At 39.4% G+C, this 19760-nt stretch overlaps 1 protein-coding gene across 1 annotated transcript in view; it reads right to left on the bottom strand.

Moving 5' to 3' along the window:
* The window catches only part of Zmynd8 (Zinc finger MYND-type containing 8), a 415670-nt gene that overhangs the window by 334809 nt on the left and 61101 nt on the right, over positions 1-19760 (bottom strand). The window contains exon 3 of the mRNA XM_067157629.2: positions 12066-12480. Within this exon, the coding sequence (XP_067013730.2) occupies positions 12066-12480 (415 nt within the window). The remainder of the gene's footprint in view (positions 1-12065; positions 12481-19760) is intronic.

Here is a 19760-nt window from a genome sequence, read left to right as displayed (position 1 = left end):
GACACACTTTACAGCACTACTCCGAGAGAGTGTGTCTTTCTGGCTATGCCAGGAAAAGGAGGGATGTTGCAAGACTGTCTCCCAACAGACTGCCCAACTGCCGGTTCACCTCCTGACGAAACAGGAAAGTCTGGCAGACCAAGACCGAGGACAGGAAAGAATTAGGGCTGACAGACTTACAAAACAGACATACTGTGAGACAGATCCTGAAGGAAGACTCTGGTTTTCAGTAAACCTCCATAAACGAAAGGTGCCCCCTCATCAGAGGAAGAAAAAGAGCTACAGCAGGAGAAGATGCAACAATAATGGGCAAAGATCATACCTCAACAGTTGAACATGTGAGGTCCCAAGTAATGAAAATTAAAATCCACAGCCTGTTTCCAGTCATTTGACCAGGTCAGGAATGGAATGAACAAAGCCCCCATCTAGCGGCGAGGATAGGAATTGTGCCAGCTGCCGAAGCCTGTCGCCCTCCTCGGGGGCAATGATCAATGACTAACAGATTAAATGAAATGATATTGGAGAGTGTTGCTGGAATGAAAGATGACAGGGAAAACTGGAGTACCCAGAGAAAAACCAGTCCCTCCTCCACTTTGTCCAGCACAAATCCCACATAGAGTGACCAGGATTTGAATCATGGAACTGAACGGTGAGAGGCTGTTGCGCTACTGCCTGAGCCATGGAGGCTTCGGTCCCAAGTAATCTCAAAAAAAAAAAAAAAATAATAAATAAATAACAATGTAATAATAATGAATAACAAACAATATAGCCTTGATATAAGACAGAAAACTTTCAGAGGATTGATACAAAATTTCAATGGTTTCTGGGAGAAGAAGAAGAGGAAAGGTAATAAACATCTGGACACAAGAGAGGATGAAACTGCACAGTGAAAGGATGAAGAACTATTGGAAGTCAAGAAAAGAAGAGTCAAGATGAACGCACATGGTTCACTCCCGTGGTCCTTAGATGGCCAAAATGAATAATGATGATGATGATAATAATAATAATAATAATAATAATAATAATAATAATAATAAATAAGCAAAAGATTACTTATCTCCACATAAATTCAAGTGCCATGAAAATGAAAATGGAAGAAACTTTAGCCACTGCAAAGCTAACAAGTGAAGGAGGCAAGAGAACATAATACATAAGGAGATTGAATAGGAAAGGTGAAATTGAAGAGTCTGTAGAAGCAGACACACACTACCGAGGCACCACATGTGACCATATGTTCTCCCAAGTCAGCAGAGCTAATGACCAAAGGCTTTTTATGCATATGCCACCAGTGAAAGAACTGCTGTGACCAGCACTGCAAACAAAAGACAGAGGTCTTGAAAAGGGAGCAGGAGCAGGCAGAATCGTTCCATATCATGTTGTAACATGAGCTCCCGGAATGTGACTAATAACTCTCAATGGAATGTGTTTAGTTGATGACAGGCTGTGCAAGCCCACTATAGATAACACCATGACTCACACTCCCTAAGCAGCCAACCCCAAATCTGCTTCAGTAGTAGCAACAGAAGCAACATCATTTATAGGCCTACACATTATAATACAGACACATCAACACTAGTGGGCTCACAACTGATGAAAAGTGAAGACTGATATTGCTTCCATTTACAAGTGTCAGTCCTGTGCATAACTAGAGATGGCTAACTTTTTGCTTTCTTCCTATCTTCATGACATTATCCTGACAAATCCTACAAAGTAATATGTAGAAAGATAGAAAAACTGTAAAGAACACCATAACAGGATAACATAATTAGGCTCTACATGTTATGTTCCTATCTGCCATAAGTGCCAACCTTTGAAATGGATTATCGGTAATCACCTCCCCAGCCCCTCAGAAAATGTTCCAGTCAAATCCAAATCATACTCCTCCCTTCTCAATAATGACACCCCCCTTCCCTTTTGCCCTTCCTAACTGCAACCTACTGTATTCTAAAGTACATCATATAACAACAGGAAAACATGAACTAGTGAACCTTATGGAAAAGAGGAAATTAATTATACTGGGGCTGAGTTAAACCAAATGGAGAGGGAAAGAAATGAAGAAATTAAGAAAACAGTATACACTGTACCAGTGGCGTATGCTGGGATCAAGACGTGGGCTATCACTAGACTTAGGTTACACCCCCACCCCAGCCTTTTCGACAGCTGGTTTAGTGAACGTCAAGTTTTTAAGCATTTTGAGCCACTGGAGTAGCTTACTGTGTCATCAAGGCTGTTTCACAAGTTACTGCCTAGGCCTCTGCCACGCCTGATCAGTGGAACCGAGCTCAACAGCTGCAGTCGCTTAAGTGCGGCCAGAATCCGGTATTCGGGAGATAGCGAGTTTGAACCCCACTGTCGGCAACCCTGAAGATCATTTTCCGTGGTTTCCCATTTTCACACCAGGCAAATGCTGGGGCTGTACCTTAATTAAGGTCATGGACGCTTCCTTCCCACTCCTAACCTTTTCCTGCCCCATCGTCGCCACAAGACCTATCTGTGTTGGTGAGACTTAAAGTAAATTGTAAAAAAAATATATACATAGGATCAATGGAAAATGTAGCATAGTGTTTACCAAATGAAAGCCCGGCTTTCTGGCTAAATCGATAGAATGCTTGCCTTTGGTCCGATGGCCCCAATTCAATTCTTACGATCGACCTCCTCATACCCTTAATTACCCTGACCTAGGGGGATTTGATGTTTATAACATCTTCGCCATTCATTTCATCCTCATTGGGTCACCACCAAGCTTTCCAGAGGCTATGCACTATTATTATCAAATTAAAATGTAGAATTTTACAGCATTACCTGCGGTCGTACACATTGGTCACTGGTTGATTAGCTTCCTCGGTACATCGGTGGTGGTGTTCGAGCCATGATCACGGGTTTGATTCCAAACAACAAAAGAGAACACTAACCCTAAAAGATCTTGTTTCATTTTAGTAGATCTACCTATAAAAAGAAAATTATATTACTCCTATAACAGCAGCCCTGGTGTCTTCCTACAAGGATGTAGAAGTAGACGGAAGTGAAATACCAGCACTCTGTTATCTATATAATTAAGTCAGAAGTATGAGGTCAGGAAATATATACGATGAGAAAGACGGTTGTTTGGAATCGAGCCCGTGATCATGGGTCGGACACCAACCCCTGATTTACTGAGGAAGATAATAAACCAGTGAACGATGGGTACGACCTTTGGTAAAAAAGTAAAAAATGTCCATTTCAATCTGACAATAATAATAATAATAATAATAATAATAATAATAATAATAATAATAATAATAATAATAATAATAATAATAATAGTAATAATAATAACAACAATAATAATAAATGTCTTCTGAAAGGCTTGGTGGCGACAATATAAGGATGAAATGAATTGCAAAGATGTCAAACACCCAATCCCCAAGCCAGGGAAATTAAGAGTACGAGGAGGTTGATTTCGGAGAAGATTTGGAGTAGGCTTACCATTTTAAACAATCAGCAATTTATCTGCATGCTTCAGTTGCAAGAATGGTTTATCCAGTACCTGTTTTATACGGTTCAGCCGTTTTCCAAAAGAAACCCCACATGGTCAGCCACGTTATACACTGTACCAGTAGCTTCAAATAAACTGAAAGTGTTCTGAGAACAGTAATACAGTACTACTGAAATACACAAATCATTTTCTCAACTATAAACAATCAGCAATGTCTTGTTCATGCAACAGCAAACACGTAGTACATGGGTCCACCGTGTCTATTCGGAATCTTCTGGAAAACTTTGAGTCAATGAGCTCTCTCCCTCCTTAGCAGTGGCAAGGCGAGTGGCGATCTGAAGGACAGAAGCCTTGCTAAACTATCCCTTCAGTCCCTGCACATATCGTTCATTCAGCAGCCAGCCACACGAGGTCAGGCGAGGGGAAAGGGACGCAGTGTCTGGACTGCAATATCAATCTCCGATGCCTTGCATTCACAAATACGAGCGACTTTTTTCTCATTGCTTTCAAGTTTTGTAAATGGAACAATATGTCAGATGCTTACATTATGTGATTTCGATTTCCATCTTTCTCATTTGAGGTTTGGGCTTGATTGATAGCCTTGGTAGCCCTCAGTATATGCCACTGCACTGTACTGGAATGGAAATGACAAAGAGATGAAGAACGGTGTTGGTTTCATCATGAGTAAAGATCTAGAAGGAATCACTGACATTCAGTATGTTCGTGAGAGAATAATAAAAGGTGACTGTGCATTTAGGGAAAGAAAAACTAACTTTGGTACAGGTGTATGCACCTCAAACTGGATGTTATCAAGAGGAAAAGAACTAGTTTCTTGATGATCTGGAAAATATTATTAGTAAAGAGAGAGAGTAATGCACAGATTGGGACAGATAGAACAGGATATGAAAACATGATGGGACGTCATGGTTATGGTGGAAGAAATATAGAAGGTGATCATCTCCTTAACTTTTGTATGAGGAATGGGTTGGTGGTGAAAAATAGTTGGTTCAAGAAGAGACAGAGCCATAAGATACAGTTGGGATGGACAACAAAAGACTGTAATTGATTATGTCATCTCAGATGAAGAAAGGAGCAAAATGGTAACAGATGTCAGAGTAATACCCAGCAAGAGTCTTGACAGTGACCACCGTCTATTAGTAGTGGACCTGAGAAAATTCTATGTGCCACAAGTACAGAACAGGAAAATGCCAAATAACAAAGTATGGGAACTCCAGAAAACAGATAAGCAAACTGAGTATCAGAACCAGATAAAAACCCTGTTACCAAGAGATGAAAGGAAAAATGGAGAGGCAGAATGGACCAGACTAAGGGACACATTGCTTAAGGAAGCAACTGAAGTTTGTGGAAAGACAAGTATGAAGACAAGGGAGAAGGAAACATCTTGGTGGAATGAAAGAGTGAGAGCAGCAATCTGGGAAAGAAATCTCTTGCGGAAAGAAAGAAAGGGATCGGGAGAAAAATAAACCAGATATTACTAGAGATGAGGCAAAGATCAGAAACCTCGAACAATTATACCGAAACAAGAAACTGGACGTTAAAAGAACAGTTACAGAAGAAAATTTTTTTTTTTTGCTAGTTGCTTTACATCGCACCGACACTGATAGGTCTTATGGCGACGATGGGACAGGAAAGGCCTGGGAATGGGAAGGAAGCAGTCGTGGCCTCAATTAAGGTACAGCCCCAGCATTTGCCTGGTGTGAAAATGGGAAACCATGGAAAACCATCTTCAGGGTTGCCGACAGTGGGGTTTGAACCCACTATCTCCCTGATGCGAGCTCACAGCTGTGTGCTCCTAACCGCATGGCCAACTCGCCCGGTACAAAAGAAAAGACCAAGGAAAGGAATATATTCACTCAGAAACTGGAGGAAGACAGCAGAGGCAATAAGAACCTACTGTACAATCTTATCAGAGGTAAAAGGAAGCCAATGAATACCATAAAGGCATTTGAAGATGAAAATGGGAAGAACTATTTTGACCACCTACTGAATAGACCACATCAAGAACAAAATACAGAACTGGAAATCGAAGCCCACAATGAGGAACCTCCCATCACCTAGACAGAAACTGAGACAGCCTAAAAAATCTATGCCTAAAGGAAAATCTTCAGGTGCAGACGAAGTGAATGCGGACATGACAAAGGCAGCAGGCATCCAGGGTATACAATGGCAGCACAGGGGACTAAATGCCGTATGGACAGACAGCAAAATACCTGCAGATTGGAGCAAGAGGAATAACACTGCCGTCTCATGGGCTAAAAATTCTAGAGATGATCACAGAAAGGAGATTGAGAAGCATCATTGAATCAAAGTTAGAAGAGGAGCATTCTTGATTCAGAAGTAATAGATCAACAATGGATCTAATTTCTAGCATCCGCATGCTGAGGGAAAAGTACTGGGAGAAAGGCAAGAACCTAGTCATTGTATTCCTAGGTATAGAAAAGGCCTATGATAGTATTGTATTCCTAGGTATAGAAAAGGCCTATGATAGTGTTATAAGAGATAAGATCTGGGAGTGCCTGAGGAAAAGAACTGTACCTGAAGGACTGGTAAGGAAAATTCAGATGTTGTACAAAGACTGTACTAGCTGTGTACAAATTGGGGAAGGTTGATCATCATGGTTTGAGAACAAGAGTGGAGTTCATCAAGGAAGTGCACTGTCCCCACTACTGTTCATCACTGTTATAGACAATACAATGAAAAATGTCAAGGAAAAGTTAGGTGAGAATTGAATGCAGTGGCCTTTGCTGATGATATCATGGTTTGGGGTGAAACAGAAGAGGAAGTACAGACCAGACTCAACGTACGGAAATCCCATTTCCAGGAATATAACCTCAACATCAGCGAGACCAAGACAGTGGTGATGGCAGTCAACAAAGAAGAGCGTCCAGCAAGTGTAAAACTAGGAGACCACTAGCTAGAGTATGTAGATAATTTTCCTTACCTTGGAAGTGTTATTCCAGTGATCATTTGGTAAGAAAGGAAATTACAAACAGAGTGCAAGCGAGATCAGAATTCTACCAACAAAAGAATACTTTTATGGGATGACATGATTCCGAAACTGGCCAACTATTTCGTACCAATATTGACCTATGATATTGAAGCATGCACCCTCACAAAATGAGATTCAGCAAGACTGCAAGCATCAGAGATGAAATTTCTTATATCCACCATCCAGAAGACCAAGATGGACAAGTTAAGAAATGAGGACGTGAGGAAAGAAGCCGGAATAAAGACATCCCTATTAGAGAGAATCAGCACATCCAGACTACGGTGGTACGGGCATGTGATGAGGATGGAGCCTACAAGAACAGGCAGAATAAATTTGGAAAGACAGGTGGAAGGGAAAAGACCTGCAGGAAGACCTAAAATCCGATGGATGGACATGATCAAGGTTGATCTAGTTGCCAGAGGATGGACAATGGATGACGTTCTCCATGACAAGTTGTATATGGACAGGAAGAAGTGGAAGAGGCTCATTAACTGTACCCGAGAAACTGGAACTGTACAATGATGATCATCATCATATAACACCAAAAAATTTACATACTACCTGCTAGTTCAACACTAAACTTTCTTTTTTTTTACAATTTGCCTTAGCACACAAGTCGAGCTGTGCAACATGGGACAGGCAAAGACGCCCATCTTTTCAACTCATGTCACAACCTGACATCCTTCTTGTGCATTTCAAATAAATTCCACCTGTTTATTGCCCTGCATCAAGGCAGAACAAACGATTTGTACTAATCTTTTGTGTTTGATACATGAAATACTTGTCCAATACCCAGATGTTCAAGAAACTTTCGTGTGCTACTGACACTTATACCAACATTTTTAGCTTAATAGGCTGTGCTATTATCATTTGATTGAGAATCTCACAAGATTATACTATCGACAACATGGGCTTTAAGATGAAATTTATTTCATGCAATTTGTTTTACGTCGCACCGACACAGATAGGTCTTATGGCGACAATGGGATAGGGAAGGGCTAGGAGTGGGAAGGAAGCAGCCATGGCTTTAATTAAGGTACAGCCCCAACATTTGCCTGGTGTAAAATTGGAGAACTATTGAAAACCATCGTCGGAACTGCCAACAGTGAGGTTCAAACCAACTACCTCCGGGATCCAAGCTCACAACTACGCACCCATAACCGGATGGCCAACTCGCTCTGTAGTGATAAAAACCTTTTTTGTAGCTTGTTTCCTACTTTTCAGTGTAACCTTTCTTTAAGCACCCTTTCCCCTGTGATGACATTCTCGTCTTCTAAAATATGATATAGATGTTGATTTCCATAAGGAACCTGAAATATTTGTCCCAAATGGGTAAATTTATAATACCAATATAGTTGGTCCATTATTGAACATTAAAAATTTTCCAGCTAACTCATTCCTGGTTGCCAGTGTATTAAAATGGGGCTCATCAGTTGGTCAATAGCACACGGTATGCACTAGCCATGCGCCTTGGTAGGTGTGCTATTGACCAACTGATGAGCCCAATTTAGCACACTGGAGTGAAACACTGGCAACCAGGATGAGTTAGCTGGAAAATTCATAATGTCCAATAACGGACCAACTATATTGGTATTATAAATTTACTCATTCGGGACAAATATTTCAGGTTCCCCATGGAAATCAACATCTATATCATCTGATGGCCAGGCAGGCATCAATTTTTGAAAATGAGCCAAAGTCTCTCATAGTGCACTGGCACTGCCGGTGGCTCCAAGTAGCCTACGCAGTGGCCTCCACGGTATGCACTAGCCATGCATCTTGGTAGGTGTGCTATTTACCAACTGATGAGCCCAATTTAGCACACTGGGGTGAAACGCTGGTAACCAGGAATGAGTTCGCTGGAAAATTTATAATGTCCAATAACGGACCAGCTATATTGGTATTGCATTCTAAATCATAAGCGATTCCAGTGTAGACATGCTTTAAGATAGGCCTGAATTCTGTCTGATGTTTCCTATCAACACTGAAAACTCTTCCTGAGGGAGAGTTACTCTCAGGTACACATAATACTTCAAATATAACATTACTTAAGGTTTTATAGAGGAGCACAGCAGAGCTACTTCATTCACAATGAATTTCACAACGTTTATGAGTAAGAAAAGGAAGTGACAATCAAATAATTATCACTGCCAATTCAAAAGCATTGAAACTAGGAAGGTTGTGGAGTAATGCTTGAAAGGCTGAAGATCCTTCTTTCCTTCTTTTTTTAGTAAATTTTTTTTCATGATTATGTCACTTTTCTGTAATAAATTCCTCTTTGACCATAATACAGAAACAGTGAAATTCATAAAATTGACAGGCAATCTGTAATAGTTGGGACTCTGTAATCTCCTCCTCCTCCTCCTCTTCTTCTTCTTCTTCTTCTTCTTCTTCTTCTTCTTCTTCTTCTTCTTCTTCTTCTTCTTCTTCACAAATATGTCACTTAGGACCACACAGAATAAACATTTTTTTGGCTTTCCTTCTTGCCCAATAGTTCTTCATTCTTATGGACTGTGGAAGTTTGTTCCTCTGACCATTTACCTTGTGCAGGTTCCTGTTCTTCTTCCTCACATCCCCACGTTAGGACTATATTTCTGATTACATGCCGAACTAGTAGATTTGGTGATCTTGGTTCAATAAGGCCTCCATTAAAAAAAAAAGAGGCTTCTGAGGTAGCTGAATGAAATTCAGGAAACTCAATCATCAAAAATTACCATTCTTTCCCCCCCAATGCGACATGGCCTTATCAGTTGGATACCACACCTTCCAAAGACACCGTCTGGCTAGCACGCCGGTAGCGACACCACTGCAAGCTAGACATGTGATAAGCACGATTGAGTTTCCTGAATTTTATTTAGCTATCTCAAACGGAAGCCATATTTTTTGGTCATGCTAGCCCGGGAGAGCATATATAGCAAGTGGAGATGCAATTCTGCTCTAGTACGTCAGCACTACATTGTGCTTATCACATGTATAGCTTGCAGTGGTGTCCCTACCGGCGTGCTAGTCGGCCAGTGTCTTGGGATAGTGCGGTTTTCAACTGATGAGCCCATGCCGCACTGGGGCGAAACACTAGTAATTTTTTATGAATGAGTTTCCTGAATTTTATTCAGGTTTCCATTAGTTTATACCACTACGGTCTAGTGGCCTTGTTTTGCAGAAATCTGTGAATTTTATGAGAAAGTCTGATAGAGTCCATTCTTTTGCAAATGCCCTGTAAATTGAACTCGTTGCAATCTGATCATATCTGTGACTTTGGAGACACAATATATTTTCACAATTAGGTAAGTTTAAAGTTGGTTTGTTTGTCGAACCCTTGTCCCGTTTGTCTACGGGGTCGGTTATGAGATGAGATGAATCAGTAAATTCAATTTTTAATTCTTTATGCTAAGACTTTTCTAGTAGTTTTTTGTTCCTTAATTTCATTTCTTATTGTTCCTTTAATCCTTTTTGTTGCAGAATGAGGGTTTCTGAAGCATATAGTGCCTCAGGTTCAATCACTGTTATGTCATGTTGATCTTACTGTTCCAGGAAAGGTGTTTGTCGCCCTGCCGTTTTTACAGACCGCCCGGCTAACATAACCTACTGTACATATGTGCTAATCACATAATATTAATACGTATTTGAGTCATTCAGTGTTCAAAATTAAAATGTAAATACTGTAGAAGTGTTTATTTACATTATAAATCTTCATTACTCTCAGCATAACTGCATCAATTACATCGAAGTTTAAATGTTTAGCTTGACTACCACGTAGTGCCGTGCATGAGAGGTGCCTGGATTAGCATGGAATCGCATGTGAGGACTATTTTGCACGTCAGAAACCCGTATGGCACTTCACAGCAACCGAATGGTAAGTCCCGGTGTTACATGATTATGAAGGAGCAGTAGAACACTAAGTTCAAAACACTCTGTTACATCTTGTTCATGATAAGCAATACTAAAATGGTACAATTTTGCAGGTAATGTTTACCTGTGTTATATTACCGTCAATGCCCTGGAGGGAATAAATTGAAATATTATCATATTCATTTCTTACATAGCATTCCCGACCCGGCTGACAAAAATTTCTGGGGAGGAAACCCTCCCCCCATACACTCACACAGGCATATGACTTTATATTAAATTTATTCTTTCTAACCTGCATACAAGTTTAGAGTTTTGAATATCAGTGGCATATACTGAGGGCTACCAAGGCTATCGGTGAAGCCCAAACCTCAATTCAAAATGATGGAAATCCAAAGCACATTATAATGTAAGCAACCGACACACTGTTCCATTTACAAAACTTGAAAACAGTGAAAAAAAAGTTGCAGTATTTCTGAGAGCAAGGCATCGGAGACTGATATTGCAGCCTAGAACCTCATCCCTCTCCCCTTGAACCACCTTGTGCGGCGTGCTGACATATGTCAGATAGGTGCTGGGACCAGGGTGATAGCTGTGCTAGGCTTCGGTCCATCAGATCGCCACTGCTAACTATCAACTGTGCATTACTCATCATATGTACTTCCTCACCTCTTACTTCTGACTTAAATATATAGATACCAGAGTGCTGGTATTTCATTTCTGTTTATTTCCTCATTCTTGTGGGAAGACACTGCAGGGCTGCTGTTATAGGAGTAACAGTTTCCTTTTTATAGGTAGATCTGCTAAAATGAAATGCTTGTTTCAGGTTTAGTGTTCTCTTTTGTTGGTTGGAATCGAACCCATGACCATGGGTCCGACAACATTACTGATCTCCCGAGGAATCTAACTAACCAGCGAACAATGGGCACGACCACTGAAAAATTCTACATGTTTATTTAAAATAATAATAATAATAATAATAATAATAATAATAATAATAATAATAATAATAATAATAATAATAATAATGGTGCATGGCATCTGTATAGGCTTGGTGGTGATCTAATGACAATAAAATGAATGGCGAAGATATCATAAACACCCAGTCCCCAAGTCAGGGGAATTAACAGTATGAGGGGGTTGATTCTGAAAATTGAACCGGGGCTATCAGACCAAAGGCAAGCATTCTATCCATTTAGCCACAAAGCCGGGCTTTTATTTCCTAAACCTTAGGCTACCATCTCCTTTGATCAGGTGTTTAGTACTGGCAATGGCAGAGGCCTGGGCAGTAGCTTGTGAAGCAGCCTTGACAACAAAGCAGGCTATTCCGTTTGCTATTGTTAAATATACATCACAAAACTAGTCCCAGACATTCCTACTCCAGACATTCACATGAAGTAGAAAAATGTCAGGCAAACTTTGGTACCATAAAGATAGAAAAAAATATTTACTGATTTTGTTACCATGCTTAGAAAGATGTCCTAGATAGAACCATCTTTAAACAATCCAGGATTGGAAGGTACCTGAAGATGAAGTCAAACTAGCAAAATGACTTCCCTGGTCAGAGGGCAGAAGAAATACTCATATTAAGAGAATGAAGGACATGTGGGTAAGGATACGTAAACATGATTGGAAATCTCAATAAACGTGGTCCAATGAGGTCGCATTTATTTTTTTAAGGAGATTTATTTCTAAAATCACAAATTCTATAAAAGCAAGTGATGGAGTTCTTACCTGTACAGGCGTTTCCCCTCTTGAGTTCTTGCGTTTCTTGTTAAAGCCGTCAGGTGTAGGAGAAGTCCGTGAGGATTCACTACCATTATCACCAGGTCCAATACCCTTTTCCCACTTGCGCTTGCCACTTGCACCAACCGAAGTCACTGTATCCGTACTATCACTAGCGTCACTCACTACGGAACTATCACCATCACCAGACTGATTTAATGGGTTCGCGTTCACTTTCTGGAGAAAGTGTTTTTGTTTCGCTAAAAATTCTGGGTTATGAGATCGCGTCAAACGAGTACTAGTCGAGGGAAACAAAGACACAGAACTGCCTTGGCTTGTTGACGGTAACAGTTTAGCTGCCAATCTCTTCTCTGCCTCATCGGCAGGAGTAGGATCTGGTTCATCTCCGCTGCTCTGCATGTTCCTGAAAAGGCAATACAGAAACTGTTAGAAAATGAAGACTAGAGTAAGTGAATTCTAAATTATCACCAAATAATAACAACCACCACCATCATAATAATAATTAGTGGTGGTGCTGTTTGTTTTAACAGAAAGTACAACTAGGCAACCATACTCTATGTAACACTAATCAGCGAGAAAAAAATGGAAGGGAGCAGACACTTCGAAATATGAAGGTATCGGCCGAAGAAATTTAAGGTCCACAAAGGGCATGAAGATGAAAGACTCCCTAAGCCTCCAGTGCTCTAATACCACTGGGGTCGGAAAAAAAACAAGAACTGACCAAGGGAGGTCGGATAGGATGGATGAAAGTGAGGAGCCTGGCACAAGTAAGCAGAAGCAATGACAGGAGTCAGCTGAGGGACCTATGGTTGCCAACTCACGCTCCCAAATTGAGAACCACTGGGGCCCCTTTTAGTCGCCTCCTACAACAGGCAGGAAATACTGTGGGTGTTATCCTACGGCCCCACCCACAGGGGGATGATGATGATAATAATAATAATAATAATAATAATAATAATAATAATAATAATAATAATTAGTCCAAACAGGTGTTAGGCCAAGTGGCATAATGAAGATAAAAATAAGAGCCATAGTTGACCAAGAAGAAGAGGAAGAAGATTAGACTGAAGTTAAGGACGTATTTCCAGGGCGGTTCAATCTGTCCAGACACCCTCCAAAATCCCCTCAGTCTTTTGGAAGTTTGATGTAGGCCTAATTGTGAATACTTCACATTGCACGCTGATCAAACTTCTCTAGGATTGACATTTGTGGAATCAATTAATGTACAAATAGAATCTATAATAAACATTTAATTTATACAGCAACTTACAAATTATTACAAACTACAGTGATCTGGAGAGAAGGTGGATAGCGTACTTTTCCGTTTGTTATTCAGATGATTTATGTAAATCAGAAATGGTATTATTATTATTATTATTATTATTATTATTATTATTATTATTATTATTATTATTATTATTATCATCATTCAATATTCAGCCAACTAGGGACCATGATAAGTTTCATTGTACATTCTGGCATTTATTCAGTTCCAGATTGATGTAACAGGTACTCATGACTTCGTTGTGTCTAGCAGAGGGCGTTCATCCGACCCTTTTGCACCAGTGTCAAATTTGCATCCCGGAAAGTCCCAAAAGTCATAATGCTTGTTCTGAAAAGGTCTTGTTTGTGCGCGTCATCTGGTCATAGGCCCATTTCTTCGAGGTCCTTCTTGACGTTAACGTAGCAGGGAATTTTTGTTTTTGGTTATGAGTGAAAATTATTAAAAATACTTTTTTTTGTCCATCGAGAGTCGTCCATCCGACATAGGTGACGGTAGAAGCGAGCCCTGCGTTTGAGCATTGTGTCCGTGATCTTCTCTGTCTTAACAATAATAATAATAATAATAATAATAATAATAATAATAATAATAATAATAATAATAATACGATGGCTGCTTTGTCATCACATTTGTAGACTTCAAAAAGACATATGACAGTATAGACCGAGAATCCCTTTTATAAGTACTAGAAGAATTTGGAGTAGAACAGAAGACGACAAAACATCAAAGAATCCCTCATGGGGACCAAAAACAAAATAAAAGTTATGGGAGAACTGAGCTCAGAATATCAAATAAACACAGAAGTACAGTACGTCGAGGGGATGTTGCTCTTCAACTGTGCACTTGAAAAAGAGCTAAGAGAATGGAGAAAGGCAGGTGCACCAATACACAGACGACTGAAACTAAAAGGCAGAGAAATGGACTCTGCTTAGCATTTGCACTTCTCGAGACATCCCCGATGTACAAAACAACTTGAACTAAAAACCAGATTAGAAATTTAATCTGAAAAAGCAAAATTTACGATATATCAAAACTGCGCCAAATGAACACCATACTGGCAACAAGAAGAATCTCTTGGGTGGAAGAATTGAAATATTTAAGTGAATGGATTACAGCAAATTGTAACAAAGAGAAATCTATTGAATCGAGATTTCAGAAAACAGACTGTTTTTCAGGTAATAAAGATATTTACAACCACAAAATCCAACATTATACAACAGTAATCCAAAACACAGAGAAACGCAACAAGGGTTGTACATACTATTGTGTAAGTTTAACTGTAAGAGCTAAAACTCTTATGTTCAATGTATTTCAATTTTACACTGTGAAAAGTAAACATGTACAATCTAAATAAAGCCTAATTAGTTTTGTTCTGTATAATTTTTCCATCATGCTTGACTGATTGCATAAATCTCGGTTTGTACGACAATTTATCAAGCCCCTTGGAAGTCGTTATAACAAAATTCTACTGTACTTCAATTCAAAGGAATGGATACAAAATTTTAAGAAGTGAGAAATTTCACAGCATGAAAGACTATTGCAAATACCATTAGTAAACTTAACACAAGATGCAGCTATGATTTTGATCTGTAAAACACTGCTTCCCATCTCTGCAAGTACACAAATGATGAAATCAGTCACGACTACAGATCACATCAGAAAAGCGATTTGAACTACTACAAGAACAAGCAACAAGAATCAGATTACAAAATTCACTTGAAAAAACCACATTTATAACATACCAAAACTGTACAAGAACCCCATTTTGGAACCAACGAGATCTCTCAAGTGAAAGAACTTTAATATTTAGGTGAATGGATTATACCAAATTTTAATAAAAAGAAATTATTGAATCGAGACTTCAGAAAATGGAGACTACTTTTCAGTTAAAAAACCAAACCAAACCCCATGGCACTACAGCCCTTGAAGGGCCTTGGCCTACCAAGCGACCGCTGCTCAGCCCGAAGGCCTGCAGATTACGAGGTGTTGTGTGGTCAGCGTGGCAAATCCTATCAGCCATTAGCTTTTCTGTTAACAAACAATATTTACAACAAAAAGAAATCTCTCATGGAACTGCAAAATCTGACACTATACAGTATAATAGTAATTAAACCTGGAAGCTCTCTACTCATCTGAGACGCTTACCCTCCAATATAACACCCTAAAAAGGCAAACAGACGTGAAGGAACATAAAATAACGAGAAAAATCCTAGGACCAAGAACCAAAGTCGGAGTACATTATCCGAAATTTCAGATATCATGAGAAAATAAACTTACTGTTTCCATAAACAATTTTTTACTGTGAAACGAACAAAATGAGGCATCCCTGAGTGGGGAGTCCTGAGTTTGAAACTGTTGGACAGTACCATGACTTTGAAGATCCTCACAATGCTAGTCAGAGGTCCAACCACAGGAACAAGAATGGAAAAGTTTGCATTGTTACACAAAGGGAATGACATTGTCACATGACCAGCTCTCAATAATTCAATTGCAAGTAATCAAGATGAAACTCAATGACTGTTACAACAGTAAGATATTCAAAGTTTGACAGTACAGGCAGGGCATTTACCCTCCAGCAAGAGCGTGTAAAAATTGTACACGACACGTACTTTATACTGAACACCTTAAAACCGCATAATCATGGGAAATAACTGGTTTTCACCACATTACATTTACTCACATCACTAATAATTGCAAAATTTACCTTATCATACCCTCTAACAAGTGAAAATGTAACAATAAAAAATAGTTGCACACTTGAAACCTTTACGATGAAGATTATGTTTCACACAAGTAACTGTTTATACAAATATACACAGCGCAAGTTATAATGATCTGTGTTCCATCTATCAAATCCATAAACTAAATTTGGGATGAGCATTCACCTTCTTCGTTGATGCAATAATGAGGCGTGTAAGTAATTTTTACTGTTTCTTGCAAGCGAACTGTTTGCAGAAAGTACATCGAATGGTAAAACAACCTCGATCACATACGCAACATCCACCACGTTTCTTCTTCAGGATTTACTTCATTACTGAAGGTCTATAATATATGTCGAGGAATGCGCTGAATTTATGGTCGCTCATTCTATGAGATGCGGTTTCATAGAAAATAAAGACAATCATTTCAGGGAATTCCTCTTGGTTACCTTAGAATTTTCAGGATTTGAACAGTAGAGAACTTGAACTTTTACACCAGCTATGTTCAACAATGAGTGAAACATAGGTCAATTTTAGATTATGTGGCTGCAAGTGACCTAGGTTGAAGGTCGAAACTAGTCCCACAAAGTGTAATATTTATACAGTCAGTCACATCATTAAAGCATATTGATTAGGTGGGCATTCTTTTTCATTCTAATTGAAGATTATTTCATATGATATAGGTACGTAGTAGTACAGTATTGTTTATTGCCTTCCGCGTATGCATGCCTGCTGCCAATTCATGTAGCTGAATTTATCAAGGAGTTGTTGACTGTGGTGTGTGCAATTGGTGATATCTTTGTTCATTCCTGTGATAATTAGGTGAGTGTAGTCATACTGATGAATTTTATTTTATTTTATTTTACCTTTCGGTCTTAATGACCATTTAGCCAGCTACAATGTTTACTGAATATTAATTATGAACTGACTTTATGAAATGAACTTATACATTTAAGACGAACACAAACATCTAATGTCCGAGCTGGAGAAATCGACCAGACCCAATGAATGGTTAGTAATTGTGCAATATAGAACAAATTTGGAGGATTTCACAGGGACTTTCTTTTTTCAATTGACTTAAAGGTACACACCGTATTTGCTCGCATATAACTCGCACTTTTTTTACCAAAAATAAGTGTGAACATTTTCGGTGCATGATATATGCAGGGAGTGAGGATTATGCCCAATATTGAACAGATCCACAAATGTAGAAATTTCTAAAGGAAGTAAAATTCTAGGTGTAATAAAATTATGCTCCAATGAAATGTACCAAGTTCACTCTAGCAGTGTCCAGCTCCATGGCTAAATGGTTAGCATGCTGGCCTTTGGTCACAGGGGTCCTGAGTTCGATTCCTGGCAGGGTCAGGAATTTTAATCTTAATTGGTTAATTTCGCTGGCATGGGTGCTGGGTGTAAGTGTCCTCTTCATCATCATTTCATCCTCATCACGGCGTGCAGGTCGCCTACGGGTGTCAAATCAAAAGACCTGCATTTGGCGAGCCGAACTTGTCCTCGGACCCTCTCGGCACTAATAGCCATACATCATTTCATTTCATACTCTAGCAGTCTATATCTGATCCACAAGGTCATTAAAGAACTGAATAAAACAAAGAAAGGCCATACCTTGATATTGGTTTGTACGGCCTAGGTTGTCTTCTTGGCGGAGATCTCCAACTGCTACTGCTGTTATTGAGATTGAAATCACACGGCATTCTCTGACAGAGAGATGTTCACCTTCGCAGAAACAATCCCTTTCGTGTCATGAATCTACGGACTCGACCCGGCTCACTTTCAGATCCAAACAGCTGATTCCACCTTTAATCGCTAGTTCACGCACTTTGAAATGTAGCAGCTCGTGTGAGATACTCTATAACGTAATGAAGCAACTCTTCTTCCAGCTCAGGAAACTTACCATTTCTGGCCCGCTGAATGCCTTGTGTCTGGTTGGTGGTTTCTAGTGCAGCTTTCTGTTTACGCCAGTAGCAAAGAAACTCAGTCACGCTCAATTTTCAACCGGCAGCTCTGTTACCATGTTCTTCAGTATATTTTATCACTTTGAGTTAAAACCCAGCCATATACCTCCCACGTTTCTCCATAACTTAAAGATGGACCTAGACAAGAAAACTTAACTGAGAAACAACAATGAAATGTGAAGAGAGGGAATACAGGTACTTGTCGACAATACAACATATGGACGATACCTAATACAGTGATCACTCGATTGCCTGGACAGGGAAACGCTCCCATTTCACACGATCAACTCTGCCGGACAGGTAGCGATAAGCATATTGACAAAGAAGGAAGAGGGATGGCTGAGTGTGACCGACTGGTTAAGAATGCAGCCCTGGGGCGGGGGTTTACGAGTTAGGTATATTTGTTACAACAGCTAGCCTCAACCGTTCTGCAGGTAGAAAGATATGCAGCTTCTTCTTGTACTGTCACATACAAAGTACCATAACAGCAACTGGTAATTTAATTTAGGCACGTCAACGGAATATCCAAACTTTATTTTGTATATGTACCATGTCTTTATGACGACGTCAGAAATGCGAGCAAATATGGGTATGTTATTATTACGATTTAAAGTCACTTACTGTTTCTTGAGTATACATTATGTCACTATCAACTGTGTCAGTTATAGGGCATTGTGGAAGAGAAATCAGAAGAATGCAAACAGCTACCAGAATACCAGATAAAATTACTGACGATTATTGTGCATGTAGGACGAAGATGAAGAAGATGAGGCAGGGAGTGAAGAGGACGATTTCATGGAAGATGATAGTGTTCATGACACTAGCAATAGTGATGAATATTTGAATTATGAAGATGAGAAAACGATCTAAGTCCCGAAGGAGGAAACAACATTACTGTTATCTTCAGGCCCCCAATAGACCTCAATTACATCTGATTCCTCTGAATATTATGAACCAGAAAATTCTTATTTTGATTGCAATATTATTATTAACTTTATTGGCTACATTGGACCACTTGAGTCTTCCATGTACACTTTTCCTTTGAAGGTTGTACTGTTTGATTCTTCTTATATGCCCAGTACTTCTTCATTTGTTCTGATCGCAGTGTTCTTAATTAGTCTGAAATCTCTACAGGCCTTCTGTGCATCATTTCAGTTGAAAATTCGTGATTCTTAAGAAGGGTGCTAATTCTATTTTTGTTCTCTGCATCTGTAATTTCGAGTCCAACTGTTTTGAGATCCTCTTGAATTTCTTTGATCCAATGCCCTCCTATCTTCCTTCGCAGATTTCCCATCACTAGTAGTTGTAAAATCCTGTTTTCTGGTAATCATAAGATGTGAAAGAAATAAGAGATTCTTGTCTTCTTCATCGTGCTGGTAACTAGGTAAATCTCTCGATAGACAGTTTCATTGGGGAGGATTCTCCAGATTCCTTCAACCTGGTACTTTTTATTTATGCAAATTCTGATAATTCTTCTTTCAGCTTTGAGGATCTGATCAGTTCTTCTTTCATTTTTAATTTGGAACAAGGTCTCGCCATTGAATCAACAATCAACAAATCTAACCTATGTTTTGTACTACACTCGCGGCAGGCAACATTCAATGGAAGAGTGTCTGAAATAATTTGAATCTCCAATGCCAATCATCTCGTACTTCCGCATGGTTTTGTTACAGTTTATATGTATATATGTTTTTTGTTTATGTGTTTATGTTATCTCATGTTTATACAA

Source organism: Anabrus simplex, chromosome 14 (genome assembly GCF_040414725.1).
Source record: "Anabrus simplex isolate iqAnaSimp1 chromosome 14, ASM4041472v1, whole genome shotgun sequence".
Classification (NCBI taxonomy): Eukaryota; Metazoa; Arthropoda; class Insecta; order Orthoptera; family Tettigoniidae; genus Anabrus; species Anabrus simplex.
This window is presented reverse-complemented; position numbering and strand designations above follow the sequence as displayed.